At 36.5% G+C, this 24,632-nt stretch overlaps 4 protein-coding genes across 4 annotated transcripts; 3 read left to right on the top strand and 1 right to left on the bottom strand.

Annotated features, from left to right (window-relative positions):
• The first annotated feature begins 6,036 nt into the window (after positions 1-6,036).
• LOC106766040 lies at positions 6,037-8,040 on the top strand. The gene is made up of 2 exons (XM_014650803.2): positions 6,037-6,489; positions 6,570-8,040. Exons 1-2 carry the CDS (start codon positions 6,298-6,300, stop codon positions 6,786-6,788), a joined length of 411 nt encoding a protein of 136 aa, XP_014506289.1. The 5' UTR covers positions 6,037-6,297; the 3' UTR covers positions 6,789-8,040.
• Positions 8,041-8,349: 309 nt separating this feature from the next.
• Positions 8,350-13,494, top strand: LOC106765396 (DNA-damage-repair/toleration protein DRT111, chloroplastic). Its single transcript, XM_014650002.2, has 2 exons — positions 8,350-9,398; positions 12,942-13,494. Exons 1-2 carry the CDS (start codon positions 8,583-8,585, stop codon positions 13,236-13,238), a joined length of 1,113 nt encoding a protein of 370 aa, XP_014505488.1. The 5' UTR covers positions 8,350-8,582; the 3' UTR covers positions 13,239-13,494.
• Positions 13,495-13,821: 327 nt separating this feature from the next.
• Positions 13,822-19,167, bottom strand: LOC106767902 (B3 domain-containing protein Os06g0112300). Its single transcript, XM_014652868.2, has 4 exons — positions 19,110-19,167; positions 18,974-19,021; positions 14,877-15,031; positions 13,822-14,402 (listed from the first exon to the last, which is right to left on the bottom strand). Exons 2-4 carry the CDS (start codon positions 18,999-19,001, stop codon positions 14,088-14,090), a joined length of 498 nt encoding a protein of 165 aa, XP_014508354.1. The 5' UTR covers positions 19,002-19,021; positions 19,110-19,167; the 3' UTR covers positions 13,822-14,087.
• A 2,354-nt stretch (positions 19,168-21,521) lies between these two features.
• LOC106766972 (transport and Golgi organization 2 homolog) lies at positions 21,522-24,398 on the top strand. Its single transcript, XM_014651775.2, has 5 exons — positions 21,522-21,663; positions 21,770-21,956; positions 22,888-23,094; positions 23,672-23,863; positions 23,949-24,398. Exons 1-5 carry the CDS (start codon positions 21,581-21,583, stop codon positions 24,090-24,092), a joined length of 813 nt encoding a protein of 270 aa, XP_014507261.1. The 5' UTR covers positions 21,522-21,580; the 3' UTR covers positions 24,093-24,398.
• Positions 24,399-24,632: the final 234 nt, after the last annotated feature.

The raw sequence follows: 24,632 nt of genomic DNA, 5'->3' as shown, positions 1-24,632 counted from the left end.
TCGGTCCTGGCCTTGAGGCGTCTAGACGCGTTCGGTCTAGGCCTGTGTATAGATGGACGTGGGTGTCCATAAGGCATCAGAACGCGTTCGGTCCTGGCCTTGAGGTGTCTAGACGCGTTCGGTCTAGGCCTGTGTATAGATGGACGTGGGTGTCCATAAGGTGTCAGAACGCGTTCGTTCCTGGCCTTGAGGCGTCTAGATGCGTTCGGTCTAGGCCTTGAGGCGTCTAGACGCGTTCGGTCTAGGCTTGTGTATAGATGGACGTGGTTGTCCATAAGGCGTCAGGACGCGTTGGGTCCTGGCCTTCTATAGGTGGAGATGTTGAAGTAACTAGTTGCATTTGATGTAAACTGGATGAGCATGTAACTGCTTTAGATGTTTGTGACCGCTTTAGTAATCTGTAAGATAATATCAAAATTATAGACGAGATCGTTCGGTCAAGATGTAATTGATCTGACGTCGTGTGACATAATGTTATGGAATATAACGCAATGGTGGAGAATCAAAATATCTCTAGTCCTAAGAGTCGGTGGCAGTGACTTGAAATGTTGGAGGATGACGCGGTCATGGTCAAAGAAGCTATGGTAGCTTTGCACGCATAGGCAGATGGAAGACGGACGACCTTAAAGTGGTGGCTGCCGTCGACAATGCGGGCTCGTAGGCGCCGACGACTGGCTTTGTTAGTGGCATCGGGGATGCCTCGCGAAGGTTTCGTACAGCCATTCGCTTGTTTCATTCAAAGAAAGTGAAGGGTTGTTCCCTAACAAAGAGTCGAAGATGGAAAGGATCCGACTGGAGCCTTGGAAGAGTGCTCCCGGCAACAGGATGGTGGTTGTCGAATCGCGGTCAAAGGCGGCATGTCGCTAGGGTTCGTGTGTGGCGCCTTTATGGTTCAGCCCATGCAGGGAAGAGAGGACGATAGGTGTGAGTTGTTGCTTCGTCCGGATAAAATTAAATCTCATTGCAGAGTCTTCTTTCTTGAAGGAAGTGTTGCGCCATCAAATTGATGTTTCTATCTCACTTGGAAACTTTGACAATTCACAGCATGTGTTTCATAGAATGTTAGCTAACAGATATGACCAAAATGGTGTAGAGAAAGACTTTTACTCCTTGATTCTTCAGGGGTCAAACCACAGAGAGCATGAATTCAACCATGCGGAAACAAGCAATATATGTTACTATGGTATTGCCTTGGTCGCACAGCCAAATTAGGGTTGTTCTTGTGAACTGACTATAGCAGTTGCGTGATGATGAGGCGCTGTCCGATGGCGCTTGGCATGGTGAAGGTCATGCCTTGGTGCTCGCAGCAGGAGTGGTCGTCATGAAGGCTGGTCCGGACGACGCGACTGTATTGGTTGATGGCGTCGTTTGAGCGATGATCAACTCAGATGTGAGCAAGGTCTCAGGTTTAACAAGCTGATGGTGGCTGTAATGGAAGCATTGTGGTCCTTACCGGCGAAGGCAACGAGGTGGCGCTCGCGGTGGAAACTGCGGTGCTGTCTTGGGAGAAACTTCTCTCTGGCGCGCCTAAGGGGGAACGAAAGGATTGAATCGCTGACGTCGGCGGCTTCACTTTTGGCCAGCCAAAGGGAGATGTTTTGCTTTGCTGATTTGGGCCCATATTTGATCTTGATTAAGTATTTTGCTGAAATAAAGTTGGTGTTGGGTGAAGCCAGCTTTGAAATGACGTTGGAGAGGGTTTCGTTGCTGCCGGAAGACTCGGTATATGTGGCGAATGCCACGGAGACCGGACCGGATGGAGCAGAGAATGCCGTGAGTGTCGCGGATGATGACATTGTACTAGTTGATGCCTTTGGCGAGGGTGTGGTCGTTGTAGAACCTTATGACCTGTGATTGTAGATTACGCTGGGGTGCTACGACTTGCGCAGCTCGCTGTTGCTCTCGGCGACAAAGTGGACAGCCTCATGGGTGATGCAAAACTTGTGTTTTTTCTCTCCCTGGAACTTTATGAAGAAAAGTGCACAAGAAAAGGTAAATGTTTGAATAAATCTTTAAATGATATATATAGGTTGATTGGATTTTTTCTTGTCGTTAATCTTAAATAACATGGTATTGGGCCATAGAAGTCGCGGCGTGAGCGATATTGAGTTTCAGAAGTTAGCACTGATCGAGCATGACGTCAGGGTTGGGTAAAGCCAGCCTTGAAGCAGCGGCGGAGAAGCCGCTGGTGATACAGTAAGTGGCATGAGCGCCTACTGATACTCATAATCCCGTGGTGAAGAATGAAAGATCTCCTGATTGCACCCCTTGTTTGCGTCCATGGATGTCCATGACTCGGAGATACACAAGGATGAGAGAAAGGGGTGGGCTTGTTTCCAGCGTGAGTGTGGTGGACTATAGATACCATCGCCCATGTCTGCGGGATTGAAAGTTTTTGTCTTGGAGGATAGCATTTAGGTGAAGGAAGAGGGTCGGGTCCTGTCTCACTTTGATGATTTTACCGCCAATGATCGTGGCCAAGCCCCATCTACCTCGGTCCTCTGTACTTCACGTGGCAAATAATGCTTTTGCAGAAAATTACGTATTGCCATAAAATGAATTAAGAAATAAAATAAACCGTGATTTTTAATTAATCACCATGTTCAATACAGAAGTCACGTCACGTGACCAAAAGCTATCTTTTCTCATTCAGAGATGTATGCGTCCAGTGATTATCCTTTCAGTATTCAATATTTTCATAATGAAAATAATATTTTGTAATATATTTTGAAAATCATATTTTATAGTATTTTTGTAACGAAAATCTTATTCATAGTTTGAGAAGAAAGTGTTTATCCTTTCAAGGGCTTCCCCGTAAAAATTGAGGGGACCTTCGACATGTGTCTCCCGTTGGTAGAATTTGATATGGAGATAATGACTCATGTTTCCGTTTGATGACCCAAGTTGTTGCTGAAATTTCTTGATGTTGATATGGAATAGTGATGTTGATACCGAGCGCTTGTCTTGGTTCCTCGTGGCTTTCAATGGGATGCCCCACGGTCTCACGGTGGGCGCCAAAATGTTTCGATAGATATTTCTGGGACCGAAAGGACTAACCTCGATGACGCAACTTTCTCACTTTCTGATCGCCTTTCCTGGATCTTGACCGCAGGCTTCGCTTTAACCTTGACCGTCCGGTGATCTTCAAGCTCTTGCCGAGGGGGGGGAGGTACCTGAAAAGGCACTCCGACGCTCAAGTTAGGCATCAATGGTAGAATGTTCCCAGTCTTTAAGCAGCATAGTGCTTAGTCTGGGAAAGTGAGTGGAAGAATGGCAAAATGATTGCAGCAGAGAGTATGCTAAAATGTGCGTACCTTGTTTGGAGTCCTTAGCCCTTTATTTATAGGCTTTGGATTAGTAGAATATAAGCAAAAATAAGATATAAACAAACTTACTTGACATATCTCTGTTTGGATATGACGTAATATATTTATGTTTTGATATGATTTGATAATATCTCTGTTTGGATATTATTTGATGATATCTCTGTTTGGATATCATTTACGCCTGTGATGCNTTGGGCCTTGAGCCCAATAAGACTTGATCCATTCTGATAATTCGGCCCAGTTAATTGGTAAGCTGGATCGTCCGGTATAACCGGCCGGTAAGGTGATGTGTCCGGCCGTCAGAGATATACTACCGTACAATAAGTATTTGGTATTAGGTGATTTCAATGTTAAAATAACGCTTATCTTGCTTTGACTTTATAAAATTCATGATAACGATCCTACTTCTACTTGTTTTGTAGGATTGGAACATTTTAAACAGTCAAAGCTGCATTTTGAAGAAAATATAAAGAAATTAAACACTTTTTAAAGAATTTTGTAGGGTAGGATTGCAACGTTAGCTAAGGCTTGAATCTTGAAGAAAATTCAACAAAAAAAGGTTTTCCCAAGTCTTAACCTAAGACTCAAGTCATGGAGAATCTTTCATCATGAAGTAATATCGGGAGGCTATAGTCGTAGGAATGCATTACTTGAACTATAGAGAAAACCCACATAGGAGGGAAACTTCACGGTTGAAGCCATGAACACCACTTGAGTTGCACTGTCAGATTTTATAAATACAACACTTCAGAAAGACTTGAAAGAGAGTTCAAGGACTTCAATTTTATATACTTTTGAGAGCACTTTACAAAGAGATTCTAGAGAGTCTTCTCATCCACATCCTCTGTAATTATTAAAACATCTTTAGAAGATTAGGAGATGAATTCTCTTCATTGTTTGTATTTCTTTCTATCATCTATGAGGAGCTAAATCTCCAAGTGTTGAAGTAAGACGTAAACAAATTTGAACTCTTGTATTTGGTAATACCTTCTATTTATGTATTCTTTTGATCTAAAGTTTGTTAATGGATTTATATTCAATGTTGGATTAACTGATCACCTGTCCTATCTAATTGGCTTAAGATTGAGTGAAAATTAGTCTTAAGTTGTAATCCAATCAATTATTCTGTGAGCTTCTTGATGCTAGGAATAGATTTAGGGTGTGCAGCTGGAGATAAAGTCTTAACCTTAATTGATAGCGTACCCCTAGCCATGACCAAACACTTTGAAGAATGGTTGAAGTCATTTGTGGAAGATAGATCCACTTTCATTGATTTCTACTCAAACTTCAATCGACCTTGCTCGATTGCATCTTGTATAGTATTCTTGAAAAGTATACAATTTTTTTTATGAAACTTATAATACTTTTTCCCTTTTCTTTTTCTGAAAGAAGACAATATATGATCATCGCTCAATTTTATCTATTTATCTTTTAACAAAATATCTAATATGATTTTGATACATCGAATTTATAAACTCTCTTTGCCATTTTATTGTCTACCTCACCTTTTTGTAGGAACTTACAAATATAACGTGGTCCAACTTTTAATTCGACTAAATTAACCTCTCTATTATCACTCATACTCTCCTCATTTGAGTTTTCATGCAAAGCCTCTACATAAGATATTCACTCTTTCGTAGTTGTTTTTCTCAAACTTTTGATGTCTCTTTTTTTCATATCAATTTTCTCAATCCTCCTTACCAACTCATGTTCTAGTATTTGAGTAATATACCTTGACTTCATTTGTTGGAACCAAGTCAAATAATTGTCTATGACTTCATTATTATAACTTTTCACATTCATTAGATCAATAAAGATTATCTGAGCTCTAAAAAACCACTCAAGAAAATTTCTTTCTAATTGATACCAATTATGAATGGAATTTGGGACTAGAGTTGTAAATTAGATGAAAGGATCTTTTATTAAAGAACTAGAGAAATATTTTATTTTTAAATTTTCACTCGTAACTAAATAACTATATTCAATTTGATACCTAGTAACAAGGTTTATAATTGATCTTTTATTGAAGAATTAGGAAAATAATTCATTTTTAAATTTTCACTCGTGGCTAAATTACCACATTCAATTTGATATCTAGTAACAAGTTTTATAGTCGATTCGCTTATTTTCCTAGTGAATTAGAGAATTTGGATATTTTATACATAAAAGTAACTCAGTCTTAAGGATAAAATCTAAAAATGAAGTATGAAATAAAATTGGTTATAAGTTTTAAAATCCTTTTTTTATTGAACTTTGGATGCTCATAATAATTTTCTATGTTATTTTGATTGTAATTATAACCAAACTCATTCCTCATATAATCAATATTCCTTCTCAGATTAATTCTTAAATTTTTTTAGCAGATGATCAACATTTTGACCTCACTTAAGCATATGAAAATTTCTACCTAGATCTTGGTTAAAATTACCAACATTCTACCTAGATTTATTACTTAAAAACTAAATTGATTCGATTCGATTTCTTTTTTTCATAGGATTAACAAACACTTGCATGGACATCTTCAATCTCACCATTTTTAGAACAATTAACCTCTCTTAAACTTTAAGGTTTAATACCTATTTTGCTCCCTCCTTTGGGAGGGTTTATTCAAAGTGGTCCCTCCTTTTTTCAAAAGTTCACTTAAGTCCTACCTTTTGCAAAAACTGTTCAAAGTGGTCCTTTTTGCTAACGGCGTTAACTTTCTTAACGGCACATCTGCCAGGTGGCTAACATCTGCTAATTTGGCATTGTTAATTGTTTTTAAAAAATATATAATGATTACGTGGAAATGTTTATAATTAGGGTTGGATTAGAGAAGGATTTAGGGGTAATTTTTGGTGTGTGATTAAGTTAACCATCCTGTTACAGTGATGGATGATTATTATTCCCAAGTTTAAAAGCCATGGTTAGGGTTTGTGGTCATTTGCTCCAGAGTTTTGGACAGTCAAAAGGTTAGGGTTTAGAGTTTTGAATGGCTTCTTCACAAAGTGGTTGTTCTTGTTCGAAGACAACGGGCAAAGGAGCTTCGCATTCATCACAGGGTGCTGTTTCGAGGGGTGGTGGGATAACCCCTATTTGCTACTGTGGTGATTTTGCTGTACTGAAAGTTACGAAAACTGCAAGGAATGCTGGGAGGCAATTTTGGGCATGTCGTCATTATAAGGTTTTTGTAATAGCAAAGTCACTTTTATGTTTAATTGATTTCCTATGTTGACAGTTTTTTGTGTTTTTTGTGAGTAATAGGGTGCATTTACAAGTGGAATGTCATGTAACTTTTTCAAGTGGTTTGGTGAAGAGAACGATGATGATAGAGATGGTACAAATGTGAGGCAAAGCAACAAGAGGACCACTGATATGGAAAGTGCTGTGAAAGAGTTGCAGAGAAAGATGAAGTTAGTAGTTGGAGTTGGGGTTGTTGTTATTGTGCTTAACATCATCATATTGGGGCTGTTTTTAGGTTGATGTTAGGTGACCAATGTCTAATTTATGTTGTGTTCATGTATTTTGAGTTCATGTTGTAATGTTTTGAGTGCCCTTAGGTTGATGTTACGTGGGCAATCTTGAATCAATGTGGTGTTTGTGTATTATGAGCTGGTATTGTAATATAACTTGAACCATCTGGGTTAGTTGAATGAAATTCGTAATAGTCCTCAGTTTCGTTTTAAGTTGTGATTTTTGGTCCTTACTTTTGTTTAAAATTGTTCATTTTGGTCCCCCTTTTAGTTAAAAATTGTGCATAATGGTCCCTTAAATTAAACATAATTCCACTGCATGGTAAGGAAACCTAAACATAAAAGAACATTCAAACAGCAGTTTCAGACTTAATATTCAGTACATCCAGTCAAAAAAAAGATACTGCCATACACAATATCACCAAATTCATACATAACATGTCCAAATTCAGATATGAAAGATAAAATGTCTAACTTCAAATAACATACATAACAACTTAGCTACTGTCCTACACACTCTCAATAAAGAAAGAGAGTTCAATCTATGCAACGTTTCTTCTAATTGTTAACTTTTTCCTTTTACTAAGGTCCCACCGTGGTGGACCACGACCTTAAACCTCTCCTCACCCATCCCAAACCCTATCCTGCAAATGAAAAGGGGGACCACTTTCATAAATTAAGACCCATGGGACCAAATTAACAATAAACAGGGACCACTTTCAACACCCAACAGGGAACCAATTTGAACACCCAACAGGGGACCTCATTCAACAACGAAAACGACAAAAATGAAATCGTATTTTAACCATGAACAGGACAAACACAATCATATTTTAAGCATCAATAACACAAACATAATCATATTTTAACTTTCAATAACACAAACATAATCATATTTTAATCATCCACACCAGAAACACTTAATATTGAAATGAGTAAGTAACAAAACTAACCTCAACGATGACGAACGACACACGAACCTTGACGAATCACGAAACCTTCACGAAACCACCTCCTACAGCGCTGATGGACGAAGACGATGGACGAAGACGAAGACGAAACCACCTCTTCAATTTCTCATTTTCCCAATCACATTCGAAATTTTTACCCCAAACTAATTTAACCCTAATTCGAATTTTTAACCCTAATTCCAATTTCTAATGTAACCCTTATTGTAATTTCTAATTTAAACCTATTTCCAATATTCCACGTCACAATTTATTTTATTTTTTAAACCAATAGCAAAGCAGAACGTTACACGTAGTCACATATTAGTCACCTGGCATCTGTGTCGTTAAGAAACTTAACGTCGTAACCAAAAAGGACCAAATTGAAGACTTTTTGCGAAATTTAGGACTTAAGTGAACTTTTTAAAAAAGGAGGGACCACTTTAAACAAATTCTCCTAAGGGAGGGACAAAAATAGGTATTAAACCAAACTTTAATTATGCCAAACACTTTTTTAAACTTTACTAACTCTTAACTCCATGACCATCTTGGTATTGTAAATAAAAATTTTCCCATTATTTAACTAATAAAGTTAATAAAAAAAAACTAATAAAGTGAATAAATTACTCTGCCGCGACGCAATCGAGTGGTGCGCGACCGAGACCCATCGACTCATTGAGGACATCGAGATCACTCAACGGCTAACAGTATTCGGCGGCGCGTGTTGTTCTTCGTTCTGTGTCGGTGTCATCAACAAATCCCTAATCTAATCCCAAAGCACTATTCATTATCCCCTTCTGAAGTGGTAGTAGAATCGACGAATCCGTTTTCGTTTGCTTTCAATTTTCAATATTCAAATGTTGGGTGGATTATACGGAGACCTTCCTCCACCTTCGTCGGCGGAGGAAGACAACAAACCCACTCCCAATGTGTGGTCTTCCAGCACCAAGATGGCCCCCGCCACCCTCCGCAAGCCCGCCTCGCTCTTCGCGCCTCCCCAAACCCTTCTCCGAACCCAGCCCAAGCCCAAGCCCGTTGTCCCCAACACTAAGGCCCTTCTCTCCCCCACGCCCGCCCCGCCTCCTGACGACACCCTGCAGCCCGCTCTTGTCGGCGTCCAGTCCACCGTTCTCGAGGAGTACGACCCGGCCCGACCCAACGACTACGAGGAGTACCGCCGCGACCGCAAGCGCAAGGCCCGTGAGGCCGAGATGCTGCGGGAACTCGAGCGCCGCCGCCAGGAGGAGGAAGACGAAGAGAGGGAGCGCGAGAAGGAACGAGAGCGAGAAAGGGATTACAGTGAATCGAGGTTGAATGTTTCCGGTGAAGAGGCTTGGAGGAGGCGCGCGGCGATGAGTGGGGCCGTGCCGAGATCACCGTCGCCTCCTCCGACGGGGAATTCGGACGGGTTTAGCATTGGGAAGTCTGAAACAGGAGGGTTGGGAGTGGGGGCGGGTGGACAGATGACGGCCGCGCAGAGGATGATGGCAAAGATGGGATGGAAGGAGGGGCAGGGACTTGGGAAGCAGGAGCAGGGGATTACCACTCCTTTGATGGCAAAGAAAACGGATAGAAGAGCTGGGGTTATTGTGAATGCTAGTGATAACAGCAAGAAAGTGAAGAGTGTTAACTTCAATGGAGTGCCTACCAAGGTGCTGCTCCTTAGGAATATGGTATGTTACATCTGTTTATTGCGTGTGTTTCGACATGATAAATGCTTGTTTGTGTAATTGTGTTGATTTCATTCAAGTGCTTTTGGATATTGATCTTTAGTGATGTTGAAAGTTTATCAGTCAGGTTTGTGTTTTATGAGGTAACTAGTGTGCTTATGTTATGGCTGATTCTCTACTTGATTTTTATCAATTCCTTTGGATGTTGCTGCCTTAGATGAACCGTCTTGTATTAACTTTAGATAGGATGTAATTTTCGCATTTTGTTGCTTGTGATGTTATAGATTTTGTTCTGCCTGATGAGCCCTTGTAAAGTTTTGGCTTGGTCAGTGACGGATGTGGTTTTAATAATCGTGACGAGTGATGAATTTGATGCTATGAGCTATGGTTTACAGTACTTATATTATTTAACTTGTCAAAATGAATGCGCTAAGCTTCTTATTAGGTTTTCATTCCGCTGGTCAGTTTGCTTTATCATGTAGAAATTGTGTTTAACTTGTATACATATTCTAGGTTGTCCAAGTCGAGAGTTTATATAAATTCATAGAGGCCTTGACTGTATATTTGAAAGAGCTTACTCAATATAAAATACGTAAATTATTCTGAAATATACTCCCAATTCCCAAAATTATTAAAATTATTATACCATAAATATTGCAAGATAAATCCAAAATATACTGTCAATTCCTGAGATTTGAAATGCTGAAACTTGAAATTAATACTCAAAATTTCAGTATTTCTCAAACGTATAAAATATAGACAAAACAGAGAAACAAAATACAGGGCTATAACTTGCAGTTCTGTTTGAGCAGAGAGACGGCCATATGCAGAGGAAATCAACTGACCAGATAAAAAACTAAACTTGCATGCAATTAGACTGTGAACGAGCCTCGATGCTCTTTTTTTGTGTTTTGAGACTCAAATGACATTAATAACCGTTCTTTTGAGTAAATATTTTTTACCCTAATGAGCTTGTGAGCTCGTTCATGGACCAATGAGATTGACGGAGTTCAAACGAGTCTGTGAGTGCACTCAAGCTTGTTCAAATAGGATTCTGCAACTGAGTTAAACATTTGTGTCATCATGGGCATGTAAGCTTGTCCAAGTCTGAGTTAGCATTCTAGTCTGATAATCATGTTCCTATTAATCATCTTACCTTTGTTTTGGTGGTGATGTTTTTGAGATTCGGCATGCAAATGCTATACCAACAATTGTTAAACTTGAAGGTATAGAAAATATGCTTCTTTTGTGTACTATACTTGGCTGCTAAATGAGCCTTCAAATGGTCAATACAGCCTCTCGGGACCAACATAGCTATGTTAACTATAAACGTCCATTGACAATTAGCTGTTACTGGTTACTTTAGATACTAGATCCGATGTGCTTTACAACGTAGGGAAGACATTTCATCTATAATTGCTTGGTGCCAATTATGATGATATAAGGCTTCACTTGAGGTTTTAGGAATACAAACAGAGGACGGGTTTGAAATAGCCTGTCCTCTGGTGTTTTGCATGCTTCTTGTGCATGATATGTTTTTAGTCAATAAGACTAGAGAAGGGGTACACTCTAAATTTGAGTGGTGAAGTAAAGCGTAGCAATGTAGAGTGTAGGATTTTAGTTTAGGACATAAAAGAAAATATGCATGGAACAGAAGTTCATGAAGATGCAGGTTAATATTTTAAAGGTGTAAATAGGGGATCACATTATAAACAAGTTGTATGGTTTATGTATCTTCGATCCATCTTTCACATTTAGGCTCTAGTTGGGTGGATGATTATCCGTTTTGTCATTTGGGATCGTAAAGTGACTTTCAAACTCAGTAAAGTTATCCTGACTGCGGTAGGGTCAGAACTGTTTTATGGTGGTGCATGTCAAGAAGTGTCAACAGAAGTAAATTATAACTAAATAAGTGTAGAAGAGATGAGAATGTAATAATAGCCTTATACCACTAGGTGAGGTAGGTGGATGAACATGAATACAAGAGAAAAATGAGGAATGAATGTAGGGAAGAGAAAGTTGAGGCAGCACCGGTTGAGGATAAATGTTATTTGAATTTTGGAGTTTGTTTACTGAAAGATGTTTAGAAGAGTGGAATAGGAATCATGCCTTTATGCTTATTTATTGTCTATTGGTCTTTTGTACTGCCAAAGCAATTACAAGATTGAGAATATGCTGTGCAGTGTGCTTTCCTTGAACTAGAAATTGTTTTAGTTTTTAAGTCCTTGTGGTCATGAGTATAAAAGAAACTCATGCTACTTTGTTCTCAAGAATTTGTGTGTATTATATCTTGACTCATGCAATGGATAGAAATTATTGAAAAAAACCCTGTTACACCATTGACGTTCTTTGCTTTAAACATTTGTTGGATAGGTTATGCCTCTATTTCCTATTTTTATTAGGATTATTTTTTATTTTCAGTCTAGTGTGGGTAACTTGTCGGTTGGGATTTACACTCCTTTGAATTGGCTTTAGTCTATAAGTGTATTATTGCAGGGATGTTTGTTTCTTTGAACTTACTCTCATTGTGATGATGCTACTGTCTGTTGGTTATAAGCCATTTTTTTTTTCTTCTAAAACATGGCTTTTGAGATGAGACTTAGGTGAGGAGGTTCTTATAATATTCTGAAGGGATTGATATTTGTCAGTATCTGTTTACAGTTGTCATATTTGGTTTCTTTTGGAAAGTTTAGGTTATGACCTTGATTTTTAACCAAGTCATGTTACTTTTTGCATGATAAAATATTTCTTGACTTGTTTCACCCACGGTTTGTAACTGTTGTTGACTTGTCTGGACACTGGATTTTAAAACATATTGGTGTACATCATTTGTTTCCTCCTTAGCACATTACAAAGTCCTAGGTTGTATCACTAAAGGTAACAAATCAGATTGATGTGTTTATTTGATCATGTTTTTCTTGACATTGATCAACAGATGCCTTCTTGGAAGGTCTGCCCTGAGAAGGAAATTAATAATAATTATAAAAGCCAAAACTAAAAAACGGTGATGCAAACATCTGTACTGAAGGGCTTTCCAATTTCAAAAGTTGAAATGGTTGCAGATTTGTACATTTAATTGTAGTTGATGCAATAGTTATTATTTCCTTCACGAGATCGCTATGTACACCAGAGACCCTAGATGGTGCGTTTGTATCCTGAAATTATACTTGGGTTTTATTTGGATGAAATTTTCCGCAAATTTTTATTATCAAGAGAAGAAAATAAAAAAGTACAATAAATTGAGTTTCTACCCATAAGTTTTTTAAATGTATTTAAGCTCCATGTCTTATAGAGAAGTTAGGAGAGTTTGTATAAGTTAAGTACATAAGTTGATATTAATTGTTAAGATAATTTAATTCATTTACATATTTATTTTCTTCTCTTACAATTTAATTCCATTTAAAGTATGCATAACTTTGATGCCTTACCAGTTAATCTATGCCATGAAAATCTTAGTAGTGATTGCATAAGTCATCCTAAAATAGATTTGGGATTTGTAGTTTAATCAATCATAGATGACTCACTGTATATGTTTTCTTGTTTAAGGTTGGTCCTGGCGAGGTAGACGACGAGCTGGAAGATGAAGTGGGATCAGAATGTGCCAAGTATGGAACTGTAACCCGAGTTCTGATATTTGAGATAACAGAACCAAATTTCCCCACTGATGAAGCTGTAAGAATATTTGTGCAATTTGAGAGATCCGAAGAAACAACTAAAGCGCTTATTGACCTCGATGGTCGATATTTTGGGGGTAGAGTGGTGCGAGCCTCATTTTATGATGAGGAGAAGTTTGGCAAGAATGAGTTAGCTCCAATGCCTGGAGAAATTCCTGGCTTCACCTGAACTAACAGCGCCACTATTATTTTTGTAAGGTCCTTGGTGAATGCACTGAAGACTTGAAATCGAGGTTTACCTTAATTACATGATAGTTGAGCATTATCTTAAGCTTAGCCTTAGTCCATGTGTTTGTAATAGTGACAAAGGGTTGTGCTCAGGTAATTATTATGATCACAAGAAAACTGAAAGTTCCTTACTAGTGCTAATGTTGTCACTGCAAATTCTATGTTCTTTAATATTTGATTATTTGGAGATTAAGGTAGAGCATTGAACGAGCATTCAACACTTTACTCGTGGTACAATGCTTTAATTGACTATTACTGATCTTGATTATAAGTTATAAATAACTAAAGTTTCTTCTTCGTTTAACATGCCTTTAAAAACAAATAACTTGATATGAGACAAGCTATTATTGTTGTTGTTCTAATTATCACAAAAACAACTATAGTTTGCCTAAAATATGCGTCTAGGGGCACAGAATGTCTAGGCCAAATATAGTGTATCAAGTTCAAATCAGCTTAAAAACATTTAAGGTTTATTTAAACGGAAGAAACGATTTGTCCTTTGAAACCATTCAAGACTCACCATCACTACTCTACCCCTCAACAGTGACGTAGTAACACAACCCAGAGTACACCAACAAAATAGCATTAGTGTTAGACTAGAAAGTACAAACTGTAATGTGTTACTCTGACAATAATAAAATTCTAGTAGTATTTAGAAACGGAAAATAGAATTACTACTCCTAACATGTTGCGGCAGTGAAATCCATTCACTCACCTACTCAGAAGAAAAGATATCCAATAACCATCTCAGAATGAAAAACAAAATAAAATGCATCAGATGGTTAAAATACTAGTTAAGGACAATTGGCATTTCCCGATTCTGACCCATGATCATTTCATTTTTAAGAATTTCAGATGGGATGTCACCTCTAAGAATTTGAACTTCAAAGATGACTTTCTTGTCACTGCTTTCCATCAGCTCAAAAATGCATGCATCTCCAACCCTCAAACAATTCTCAACAGCAAACTTTTTCCATCCTGCGGGTCTAAAAACTTGCAGTTTGTTTTGTCCACAATACACCATGTCCCAGCTCTTGCCCATATAGGTGAGAATCGTGGGGACCTCACAAAAAGGAAGTTCTAACCGTACGCTGGTCGCAGGCCACTGTATACCAACAAATAAAATATTTCAAACGATACTCCGACGTAAAATGTTTGAAAGAAAGAATATAAAATATTGATAGTCTAGTGTTTCAATGTGTGCATGACTTCTCAAGGCATAGTAAATTAATCAATTTTCTGTATGATACAGAAAATGAACCTTTGTGAAACAAAAAATGAAGTAATCCAACTCCAACGTTTCATAATGAAGCATCAACAAAAAACATTAGAATTGAATAGTCATGCCTGTTCCCTTTTTCATTTGTTATATTCTATTTTTCCTTTATGTTGATGTACACAAACATACAACTCTGATGGTCTCTAATGCTTGATCTTAAATTTAACCCCACTGCTAAAAGATGGAAGGAAGAGTGCTATTAGACCAAATTATAGTCAATTGACTTCTATCTCTTTTGTCTTTAATACTAAAGAGAAACCAGATGGGATATGGGGTCTATAAAACCAAGTGCGAAATTACCATATAATAACGGGGATAGAGATTTGAACTTGCAAGAATACTATGAAAGTATGGTTTTCCTGAAAGTGGTTTAACCTCACCCCATTGCAAATTTGTTGTACGATCAGGCAGCGGCGGCAAGGGGACTTCATTTTCTAATGCATCTCTACCACTAGCTACGGCATCAAAAAAAGATTAGTGATAAAGCTTTCATATCTAGACAAATAAGATTGATGCATGTAATATAAATGGCTTCCAGGATCACCTCTCCAACAATGGTTATTTTTCAAAATGTTGTTGACTAATACAAAAAAAGGATGAACTCAACTCAAGTTTGCAAATTTGATATGAAACAGTATGATCAGCAATCATAAAAGGAAAACGACTTGAATTAATATGCCAAGTCAAGGAAATACATTATTCAGCACGGCAAGGGATTTGGCGTTTTGACATGTTTTGCTTAACCAGTTAATTGAAGTAGCTATTAAGTATACTAGCTACGTAAAGTTTTTTAAGACCTAAAACAAACATCAAGAGTATGATTCAATCATTGGAGTCCTACTTCATGAAGAAAGGATTTAAAAAATGTTCAAATAAGCAAACGTTGTCCTCCTAATTTATAGCAACAAGAAACAATACCATTGCAACATCAAATACCTAATCCAAGTGCATATGCTTTCTTCTACATCAAAACTCAAGCCACTTTGGAAAGAGATCCAAAAATTATTCTCCATGAATGACCAAGGTGTTTATATATGCAACTAAATTATTGCCATAAATGATTTTTTACTAATTTCTCCACAAATCTCATTTTTAGCTCATGTATAAATTATAATTTTAGTTTGAGATGTAAGGGCCTTAAAAAGAATATAAGGCTAGTGGACCTTATGTTAAGGCAGCTAGGCCCATAACCTAAGGACAACATGGCCTTAGGGGGAAACTTCTCAGAAGTCTGAATCATTTTACTGGAAATCTCTCTCTCTCTAAATCTCTTTTGTCCTAAATTCTCTTTGTCTTCTCTCTAACATTTCCATTCATTGAACCGTTCAATCTTGGGTTTGAAGGTGCTCAAGCATTCACCACACCGAAGGCTTCCTTTTGAACCGAACATTTTTCCAATCTGACCGGTAAGAAATTTTCTACTCTTCTCCACTGTTTCGTAACTTAGGACATTGTCACTCTACTGGTTTCAAGCAAATAGGGGTATCCTCCTTCATTTTCGGTTTAAAACTTGGCTCTAAGAGCTCGTCAACAATGCGGTGATTTGTAGATCCTTTGTGCCCTAGCTGTGTGGAGCACTGTGGAAGCGTTTGGGTGAGCTGACATTCACTTTGACTCAAGGTAAGGGGAGCTAATTATTTTGTGTGAATTTATTTTTATAAATATATGAATGTTGAATTCTGAACTGGTGCGTTGCTTTTAACTGTTATGTATCTGTTGAGTGTGAACTGGACTGCGCAACTGATGAATCTGTGATTGATTGCCTGTGGTGTGTTTTGATGAAGTGGATTGTTGTAATTTGGACTGTTAGGAGGTATATGGGAGTGGAAATTATGTACAAGCATTGTTAGATGAGAAATCAATTACTGGATTAGTATTTTAGGTTGGTTTAAGGGAAGTGAAGTGGTGACTTTGGGAAATTGTGGTCTATAGTGTGTGTAGAGGGTTGAGACAGTTTAGTGGGATGATTTGTGACTTGTTTGTGTTGGTAAGATAGAGGAATCTTAAAAACCAGAGTTGGTGCATTCCTGATCATAGAGCAGTCCTGACGTAGTCCAGCAAGTTGTGACTAGTCATATGCACCGACGCTTATGGTGAATCTGATGCGTTCAGACATTTGATTATTCTCCGATGACCAATTGGGATGGTAAAGGAGTGTTTGGGGAAGGTAAGATTTCCATTGTAATAGGAAGTAGATGGACAGTTCAGAAATTAGGGAGCCTCTTAGGTTATTTGAAGGGAAGTGAGAGGGTGATTTTGAGTAGTGGGGTTGTGGGGTGCATTTGGTCTGTTTAGGTAGTCTAGACAAGTCAATTGGGACTTATTACGATCATAAAACTGGCCCAAAACGTGATAAGAATGGTAGAATTGAATTAGGAGTCCTAAGTTATAGAATTTGAGGTTTTAGAACTAAATTCATGTCTAAATCACTTTAAAATCAATTCATTGTTGTTAAAATCCATCTAGACCAGTTTAAATAGGTACATATCATGAATTAGGAGTGTTAGAAGGTAGGTTGGAGGGATTAAAAGTGATTGGGAGGCAAGAGTTGCATGATTTTGCAGAACTGGCATTCTGTAGGTCATGCAGACTCGCTATGCGAATGTTCTCACATAGCGAGTTGCTCCAAGGGGAAGCTCTCTGTCTAGGCTGTCTCACTATGCGGCTCTGGTGCGCTATGCGAGAGTCCCAAAGTCTGACACTCAATCAGACTTAATTCGTAAGGCGAGACAGGTTGGTGCGCTATGCGAATCAACATGGATTCGCTGTGCGAGTTCTGTGCGCTCTGCGAAAAGCGCAGTGTCCATTCTATGTTTTCTTCAGTTTGTTTTGTGTTGAATTATGGTAAATTGCTTGGGTTGTAAAGCACGTTCTGATACATATGACTTGATCTTTAAAGTTCAAATGTGTGGTCTGATTATGGTTCAAAGGTATATGACTTGGGAAAGAATGAAACATGATTTCAAGGTTGTTGGTGGTAGTTTCAAAGTGCAGAATCTCTCGGTGAGATTCTTAGTGTTTAGAATAAAAGTAGGAGCTCAGTCTTGGGGTCTTCCTGACGCTCCAATGGTCTTTCTTCTCATGTAGAGAGGACTGAACCATGTGGTGAGGAGTACCAGGAGATCTTAGTCTTGGAGGTTTCTAATATGCTCCAAGACACGGAACAGACAAACCTCGTGAGTGTGGAGGGGTGGGAAACCCAATTATCACAAGCCACCACGAGTGCATGACCCACCATAGTTCGACTATCATTCTAAAGTCCGAACGAGTGAGGTCTAGTATTCCACATGTTAAGATGTATGTTTTAAATTGCTATTGAATGAAGTTTATTCTTGTATGTATATGCTCTTATGATGCATGCTTTTTATATAATTAGCTTACCCTTACTTGCTTGTGTTTGTGTCATATTTGCGTATGTTTTTCTTTTGCAATGATCATCCACTTGGATGTGAACAAAGAAAAATGAGGTATCCTTGGAGACAGCTTTGGAAAAAGATGGAAATGCGAGTATATTTTACACATTGACATATTCTATATTTAAAATGGTAACTTATTAAGTGGATTCGTAACTAATTGAGAATTTTATAAATAAGTCTCCAAAGTCTAAACTATTTTCTTAATTGTGCTATTAATCATATCATTTTTTAAATTAAATTCCTAAAACTGTTAAAAGGTTAAATTAATATGTAATTTCATGAACTATTTATGAAATTATAAATAAACTCAAATTATTTATATTTTAACTATATCCCTAAAAATAGGTTCTTGGATTACTTTTTTGTCTTAAAATTGCAAAAAAATGATAATTTATGGCGGCTTTAGAAATTTGAGGAACTCAACTATTTTTTTTTTTATCAAGAGCCTAATTAAAAAAAATCAATTTAAATACCTATGTGAAAATAAAAAAATAGTTCATGGACTTATTGAGTAAAATAACCTTTTCAAAACCATAGTTAATTTTTTAGCTTGTTCAAAGGGTTACAAATTTACTGTATGAACCTACTTTTTAGTTCAGAAACCTAATTAGTTTTTTTCGCAGTAAATCAATTTTTTTTATAGCCATTTATTGAGTAATTAAAATAAAGATATCAAAAAAATTCTGAAATAATTCAGTAAAAATGAGTAACTTCTCTTCTCCTATACAAAATTAAACTTGAACGCGATTTCTCATCAGCATCCCCAATATACAGAGTTTCATCTTTGGGTTTCAGATTTACACAGTAATCATGCAGATACACTATTTACAGTTGAAATAATCGAAACGCTTTTGTTGGCCTTAACAAAACAAATACAGGGCAAAAAGTGCTTTGCATGCATATTGTTTTGAGATAAAGAAGATTAGGTATGAAAACAGAAATTTATAAAAAAAAAAAAAAAAAAAACGGTACCAAGGTTACCTCTTCCGTTTGATCTGCGAGAAGACATTGTGGAACAGCTACTATGACCTGAAAATTTTAAAGAAATGAAAGCGTAAATGGTGTCAAAATGAACGAAGCAAAAGCGAATATTTTTGGGTAAAAACTACTGGAGTACCAGTAAGAAGCCTCTGCCTGAAGTGACGTGAGAAACTTCTGTCTACTATGAAGTAATATGCTTTTTTTTTTTTAATTTTATTAAGAAATATACTCTCAAAATAAATATATGTCAACCTTATTTGTCTATCTTATTCTCATCCTGTACAAAATTTGAATTTTGGAACGGAATTTTTACCTCTATCAACCTAGTCAGTGTTGAAAAATAAGCCAAATATTTAGGAATAATTAAGGTCTCATTTCTTGTTTTTTTTAAGTAGAACGTACATGAAAAGAAAATACATAAAAGTTGTATAGTATGATTCTTTGACCAATCCAAAAATTGAATGGTCAACCAACCAAAAACCAGACAGTCGAACAATAGAAGATCCTAAATGAGTTTGTTGAAAAATCGAATCATCAAATTATGGACAGACTTAGTATTAAGAATAATTATATTAATACTAAGTTAGACAATTATTGTTTGAGTTATAATTAGATAAATGTTAATCAAAAGTTCATCTCAAAGTCTATACATACAAATTTATGGTATTCAGGTAGTTGATTACATTGATTGCACATTTTTTTCTAACACTATTGGGAATTCACTGACTGTAGCATCAGGTAGCACCCCGGTTCGATCGAATGACATCTAGCATGAAGTGAAGGAAAAACTTTGACCCAAGCTTGGAGTTTAGAGATCATTTTGAGAAGTAGACTTAACCTCGACTACTTAAACCAAAATATTTTGACGCCCACCGTGGGAGTGAATGTTGTTGGGGAATGGACAGAGTCTTTGGTTTCGGTGTCGCTCGTTTTAAGGTATGGTTGGGTCCCCCACAAGGTCAGAAACTATGTTTCCTCCTTTACTATCTTTGGTTTCGGTGTCGCTCGTCGTTTGCAAGAGGAAGAACGGGCATGCCACGGGAAGGAAGGGTACACGCTAGACTTTTTCTACGCATATACAACGATATTTCTGACATGTCCGTTCGATTGCCCTTTTTTGAGTTTTAGATGGGCGTTTTCAAGGAAAGTGGCTTTTATCCAATTACACCCGAACAGGTGGGCCTTCATGCAAGCGTTGGTTGTCGTCTACAAGGCCTTGGACCTAATTCCCACACCAACATTTTTCCTTTACTTCTTCATACTTGGCCGCATCCCAACAAGTCATGGGTTTCTCTCATCTTCGAGAAGGATCTGTTTAACTTCTTCAATACTTCTTACAAGGGGTTTAAGACTAACTACATAAAGGTACCAATAAAGGAAGTCCAATGTTCGAGGTTCTATCTTGATAACTAATTATTTAGAAAAAAAAAAAGTGATACATCGAAAAAAAAATTGTATTTTTTAAAGTAAGATTTAATTATAATTTTTATAATGGTGGAAAAAAAATCTAAGGTTTAATTCATAGAATTTTAAGTTATTTAAATAGATTTATTTCAAATTTAAATTTATATTTTTGAATTTTAAATTTAGTTTACTTAATTGAATTTAGATTGAATATTTTTTAAATTTTAAAAATCTAAAATCAAGGTATGTTTAAGTCCAGTTAAGGTAATTGAGGATCAGGTTGAATTAAGTCAACCTAAGTCCAAGAATAAAAGTCTGTCTAAGCGAATATTGAGCCAAGTTGTCACAAAACAATGTTGAACCCAATAAGCCTAAGTAAAGTTGAGTGTGTCTAGGCTGAAATTCAAGCCAAGTTGATTTAGAGCCAAAAAATTAAGTCGAGTCAGTTGAAACGAATGTCCGAGCCAAAGAATTAAATTAAGTCATTTTAGCCTAAACATCGATACAAGTTGACCTAGGCCGAAATTCGACCCGATAAGAGGTCTAGTTAAATCAGCACCAATTTAAGGTCATGTATGAATGTAAACCAAATTAACCACGTTCGAAGATTGCTCGACTCATCCTAATCAAAGATTAAATCAAGTCACGTCGACCAAAAGTTGGTCAAGCCAAAAATCAATTAAGTCAATCCAGCTTTAGTCAAAAATCAACCTAAACTAATTTAACTAAAAATCAACCTGAATTAAATTTAACCGAAAAATTGACTTAAATAAGTCAAATTTAATATATATATATATATATATATATATATATATATATAATTTAATATTTAGATATACTATATTCATTTCACTTTATTTATTTTAATTAACAAGCTAAATTTAATTTATATTTTGTTTAATTTAAATTAGATTGAAAAAGAAAATCTAAATTTAATTTATCGTATTAAAATGAGTATAAAGCATAAATCAAATTTATTTTATTGAATATAGATTGGAGCTACTGGATTTTGAAAATTCCAATGCTTTTTTAATTTGAATTTACTTTTTTTATATTACTATTTTCATCGAGCACCATGTAATTATTGCAATTTAATATATTTTGGAATTTAATCAGATTAAAAATAAATAAAATTTAGCGATTTATTTCTTTGAAAAGGAAATTGGTTAGTTACCCAACGCGAAGGGGAGCATACCACCAAAGATGTGTATCTCTGTGTTCATGTGGCAGGCTCATCCCAAGTACCCTTTCTTAATCTTAAGCAACAGGGACCAGATTTATTCTCGGTGAGTACCTAACCTACTTCTTGCTATCGTTTTCGGATGTGATTCTTTGAGTTTCAGACAAAAATGGAATTTTTTATTTATTGGTCTGAGTGCTGAAACCTGATAGCCCGACATACCCCTTGGCATGGTGGTGGGGGGAGGAAACGATTTTGGGTGGTAAGGATGGGCTCGGCGGTGGAACGTGGTTGGGTTCGACGAGAAATGGCAGGATCGCGTTTCTCACTAATTTTAGGGAAGTTGGGACCCTTCCACACCCCAAAAGTAGAGGGGAATTGCCCCTTCGTTTCCTTCAGGTAAACGCTCGTATCTCACACCGTCTGTTTCTCCCTTTAACTAGCTTTCACTAAAACAGTATCTTCATTGAATAAAGGCAAACGATTTTCTGAAAGATAAGGCCAAATATTTTATAGTGGGGGCAGTTGTCACTTTAGAAGTAGGATGTGAGGTAGTGTTAGGATTAAATTCTTGAAACCAGAGCCTATGGGGACCTTCCATAAATTTATAATCTTAAGCTGTCACTTTATAGTACTGTTATGTGAGGGTGAGTTGTTTAGGATTCCAATTTGGTCCCACATTGATGATAAATGGGTTTGACGTATTGTATGGGAATTCCACACACTTATTGGTTTTTGGTTGAAAATGTCTCTAGTCTTTCTTATATAGAATGTTTATAGCTTATTGGTGTCGAATATTTTTGGTTTTTCCTCTCGTGAAATCACAACAAACTGATGCGGTGAATGTTGCTGGATTGAAGACGTGAGTGGATGAATCTTGTATTACTAAAATTTGTTGTATTGAAAGTCTACCTGACAAAGTGGAAATGAGCATGAAGAGCAATATGTAAAAAAGAAGATCCATACACTTTTTGCTTTAAGGTTTTGGAGACCTACCCACTTTTTGTCTTAAGGTTTTAGATTGACTTAAGGTTTTAGGTTGAAAGTAGTACTTAAGCTTTCTTTTATGAAATGTCAATGGTTAATTGGTGCTGAATCTCTTCGACGTGATGAATCTCCCAAGCTAAAAACCCAACAAGTTAGTCTTAAAGTCTTTCGTGATGAAAAAAATGATTTGTTGAATAGAAATGTAGAATAGCTAACTGAACAGAAAATTAAACTAGCTTATCTACTATTGTTATTTGTCATGCTTCTTTTTCGTTTCTCTTTTGTTACTATGCAGGGTGATGTTGCACTGGTTTAATCATAACGTGTGAATAAAATGCAACAGAGCAATAAGAGTCCCCAGGAGTTTGCAGAGCAAGTTGTGAGAGAGGCACATCAATACAATGGGTTTAACCTTGTGGTGGCCGATATTTGCACCTCCACCATGGTTTATGTGTTCAATAGACCAGACCGAGATAACCCTTCTTTTTCTCTAGTGACCCCGGGAATTCACGTGTTGGCTAATGCATCGCTGGATGCTCCTTGGGCAAAGGTAACAGAACAACCCTGTTATTGTTTCCAGATTATTTTTCGTTTCTATTTAGGTTGGTTCATTTGATATCGACTTAGTCCTGTTGTTTTATTGCCCTTGTAGCTATTCCTGTCATATCATTTATTTCATACTGAGAATGATATAATGATGATTGCATATGCAGCAATTTGTAGCAACCAACCCACCCTGATAAGTAAATTAAAAGAAAAAAGGTCTTACGTAGAAAATACAATAATTCGTTTAATATCTCTATATAAAAAATGGTTTTCAAAGGATATTTTAGGCCTTCTTTTGCAATATAAAGATGGTTTATATATATGTATTATATATATATATATATATATATATATATATATATATATATATATATATATTGTATATATATATATATATATATATATATATATATATATTGTATTAAGCGTACACAATTGTTCTTTTAATGTAAAAGGGAAAAAAATTGCTAATTTGACAAAATTGAAAAGGGATTGCTGTAGTTTAATTCTAAAATTTTACATTTCTTCTGAAAGAGACATGTATGCAAGCAATAACAGCAACTTTGACACAACCTTTTCAGGCTGAACGGATGCGCCAAAGTTTCGAAGAATTTATTGAGGAATATGGTGAAAGTGATTTTCCCATCAAAGAAATGGTTGAGAAACTAATGACAAACAGAGTGAAAGATGAAGAGTGGATGCTACCTGGGGTTCAGCCTCGTGAACGAGAACATCCTTTGAGTGCTATATTTGTTGAAACAGAATTTGCATCGGTAACCAACACATTCATTCCACTTTCGATTTATCTGTTTAACCCTGCTTTTTCATGCTTAAACTAAAAACTCGTTTTATGGTTAGGGACCTTATGGAACTAGAAGCTCTTCTGCCTTGTTGGTGAAATCAAACCAAGAAGTCACCTTCTATGAAAAATATCTGGACCTGAACCAGGACCCGAAGCAATGGAAAGATAAAATGGTGACCTATATGATCAACGAAAGATGATAAAAGGCAGGGATATTATTGATTTATTTCTGCTGTTCTGCTTCAAACATTAAAATATATGCAGCACAAGCATAACTTACAAAAAGGGGAGTAAAGGTTTAATCACTTCTTGTAATGTGGTTTAGCCACCATTAGCACCGTTGTCCATCACCTTTTTTACTTTTGCCAAACCAATCTATAACCTCAGTTGCCTATTTCTTTTGTCGCTTTGAATATACTACTTGGACATTTATAGTTTATTATTGTTGTATAGGTACATAAAAATATCTATTTACAGAGCAGTAATAGTAGGAGACCTTTAAGTTATAGCGTATCCTAGTGGTGACTTGTTTTCAAAAAAAAAAATTATCAATTTAATTTTAAATTAATATATTACATAAAACTGAATAATCATGTTAATGTAATTCTTACGTATAAAATGTGAACAATTTAAATTTTACAATATTAATTAAAAAGTTTAATCAAATTTTAAATATTTATGCGGTGAAAAATTACTTTCACAATCCGCATTTTCTCTTATATTGATTTAATAACTCTATA

The sequence above is a fragment of the Vigna radiata genome, chromosome 7, assembly GCF_000741045.1.
Source record: "Vigna radiata var. radiata cultivar VC1973A chromosome 7, Vradiata_ver6, whole genome shotgun sequence".
NCBI classification, from domain to species: Eukaryota; Viridiplantae; Streptophyta; class Magnoliopsida; order Fabales; family Fabaceae; genus Vigna; species Vigna radiata.
The sequence above is the reverse complement of the archived record's forward strand: the minus strand, read 5'-3'. Positions and strand labels throughout refer to the sequence as shown.

Excerpts from the sequence above, each read along its gene's own strand:
- LOC106766040 (XM_014650803.2), top strand. The coding sequence starts at position 6,298 with ATGGCTTCTTCACAAAGTGGTTGTTCTTGTTCGAAGACAACGGGCAAA. Across the intron at positions 6,490-6,569 it reads GGGCATGTCGTCATTATAAG|GGTGCATTTACAAGTGGAAT; the intron begins GTTTTTGTAATA and ends TGTGAGTAATAG.
- LOC106765396 (XM_014650002.2), top strand. The coding sequence starts at position 8,583 with ATGTTGGGTGGATTATACGGAGACCTTCCTCCACCTTCGTCGGCGGAG. Across the intron at positions 9,399-12,941 it reads TGCTGCTCCTTAGGAATATG|GTTGGTCCTGGCGAGGTAGA; the intron begins GTATGTTACATC and ends TTCTTGTTTAAG.
- LOC106767902 (XM_014652868.2), bottom strand. The coding sequence starts at position 19,001 with ATGTCTTCTCGCAGATCAAACGGAAGAG. Across the intron at positions 15,032-18,973 it reads TCGCAGATCAAACGGAAGAG|CTAGTGGTAGAGATGCATTA; the intron begins GTAACCTTGGTA and ends TTGATGCCGTAG. Across the intron at positions 14,403-14,876 it reads TCTATCCCCGTTATTATATG|TGGCCTGCGACCAGCGTACG; the intron begins GTAATTTCGCAC and ends GTTGGTATACAG.
- LOC106766972 (XM_014651775.2), top strand. The coding sequence starts at position 21,581 with ATGTGTATCTCTGTGTTCATGTGGCAGGCTCATCCCAAGTACCCTTTC. Across the intron at positions 21,664-21,769 it reads AGGGACCAGATTTATTCTCG|CCCGACATACCCCTTGGCAT; the intron begins GTGAGTACCTAA and ends GAAACCTGATAG. Across the intron at positions 21,957-22,887 it reads TGCCCCTTCGTTTCCTTCAG|AGCAATAAGAGTCCCCAGGA; the intron begins GTAAACGCTCGT and ends AAAATGCAACAG.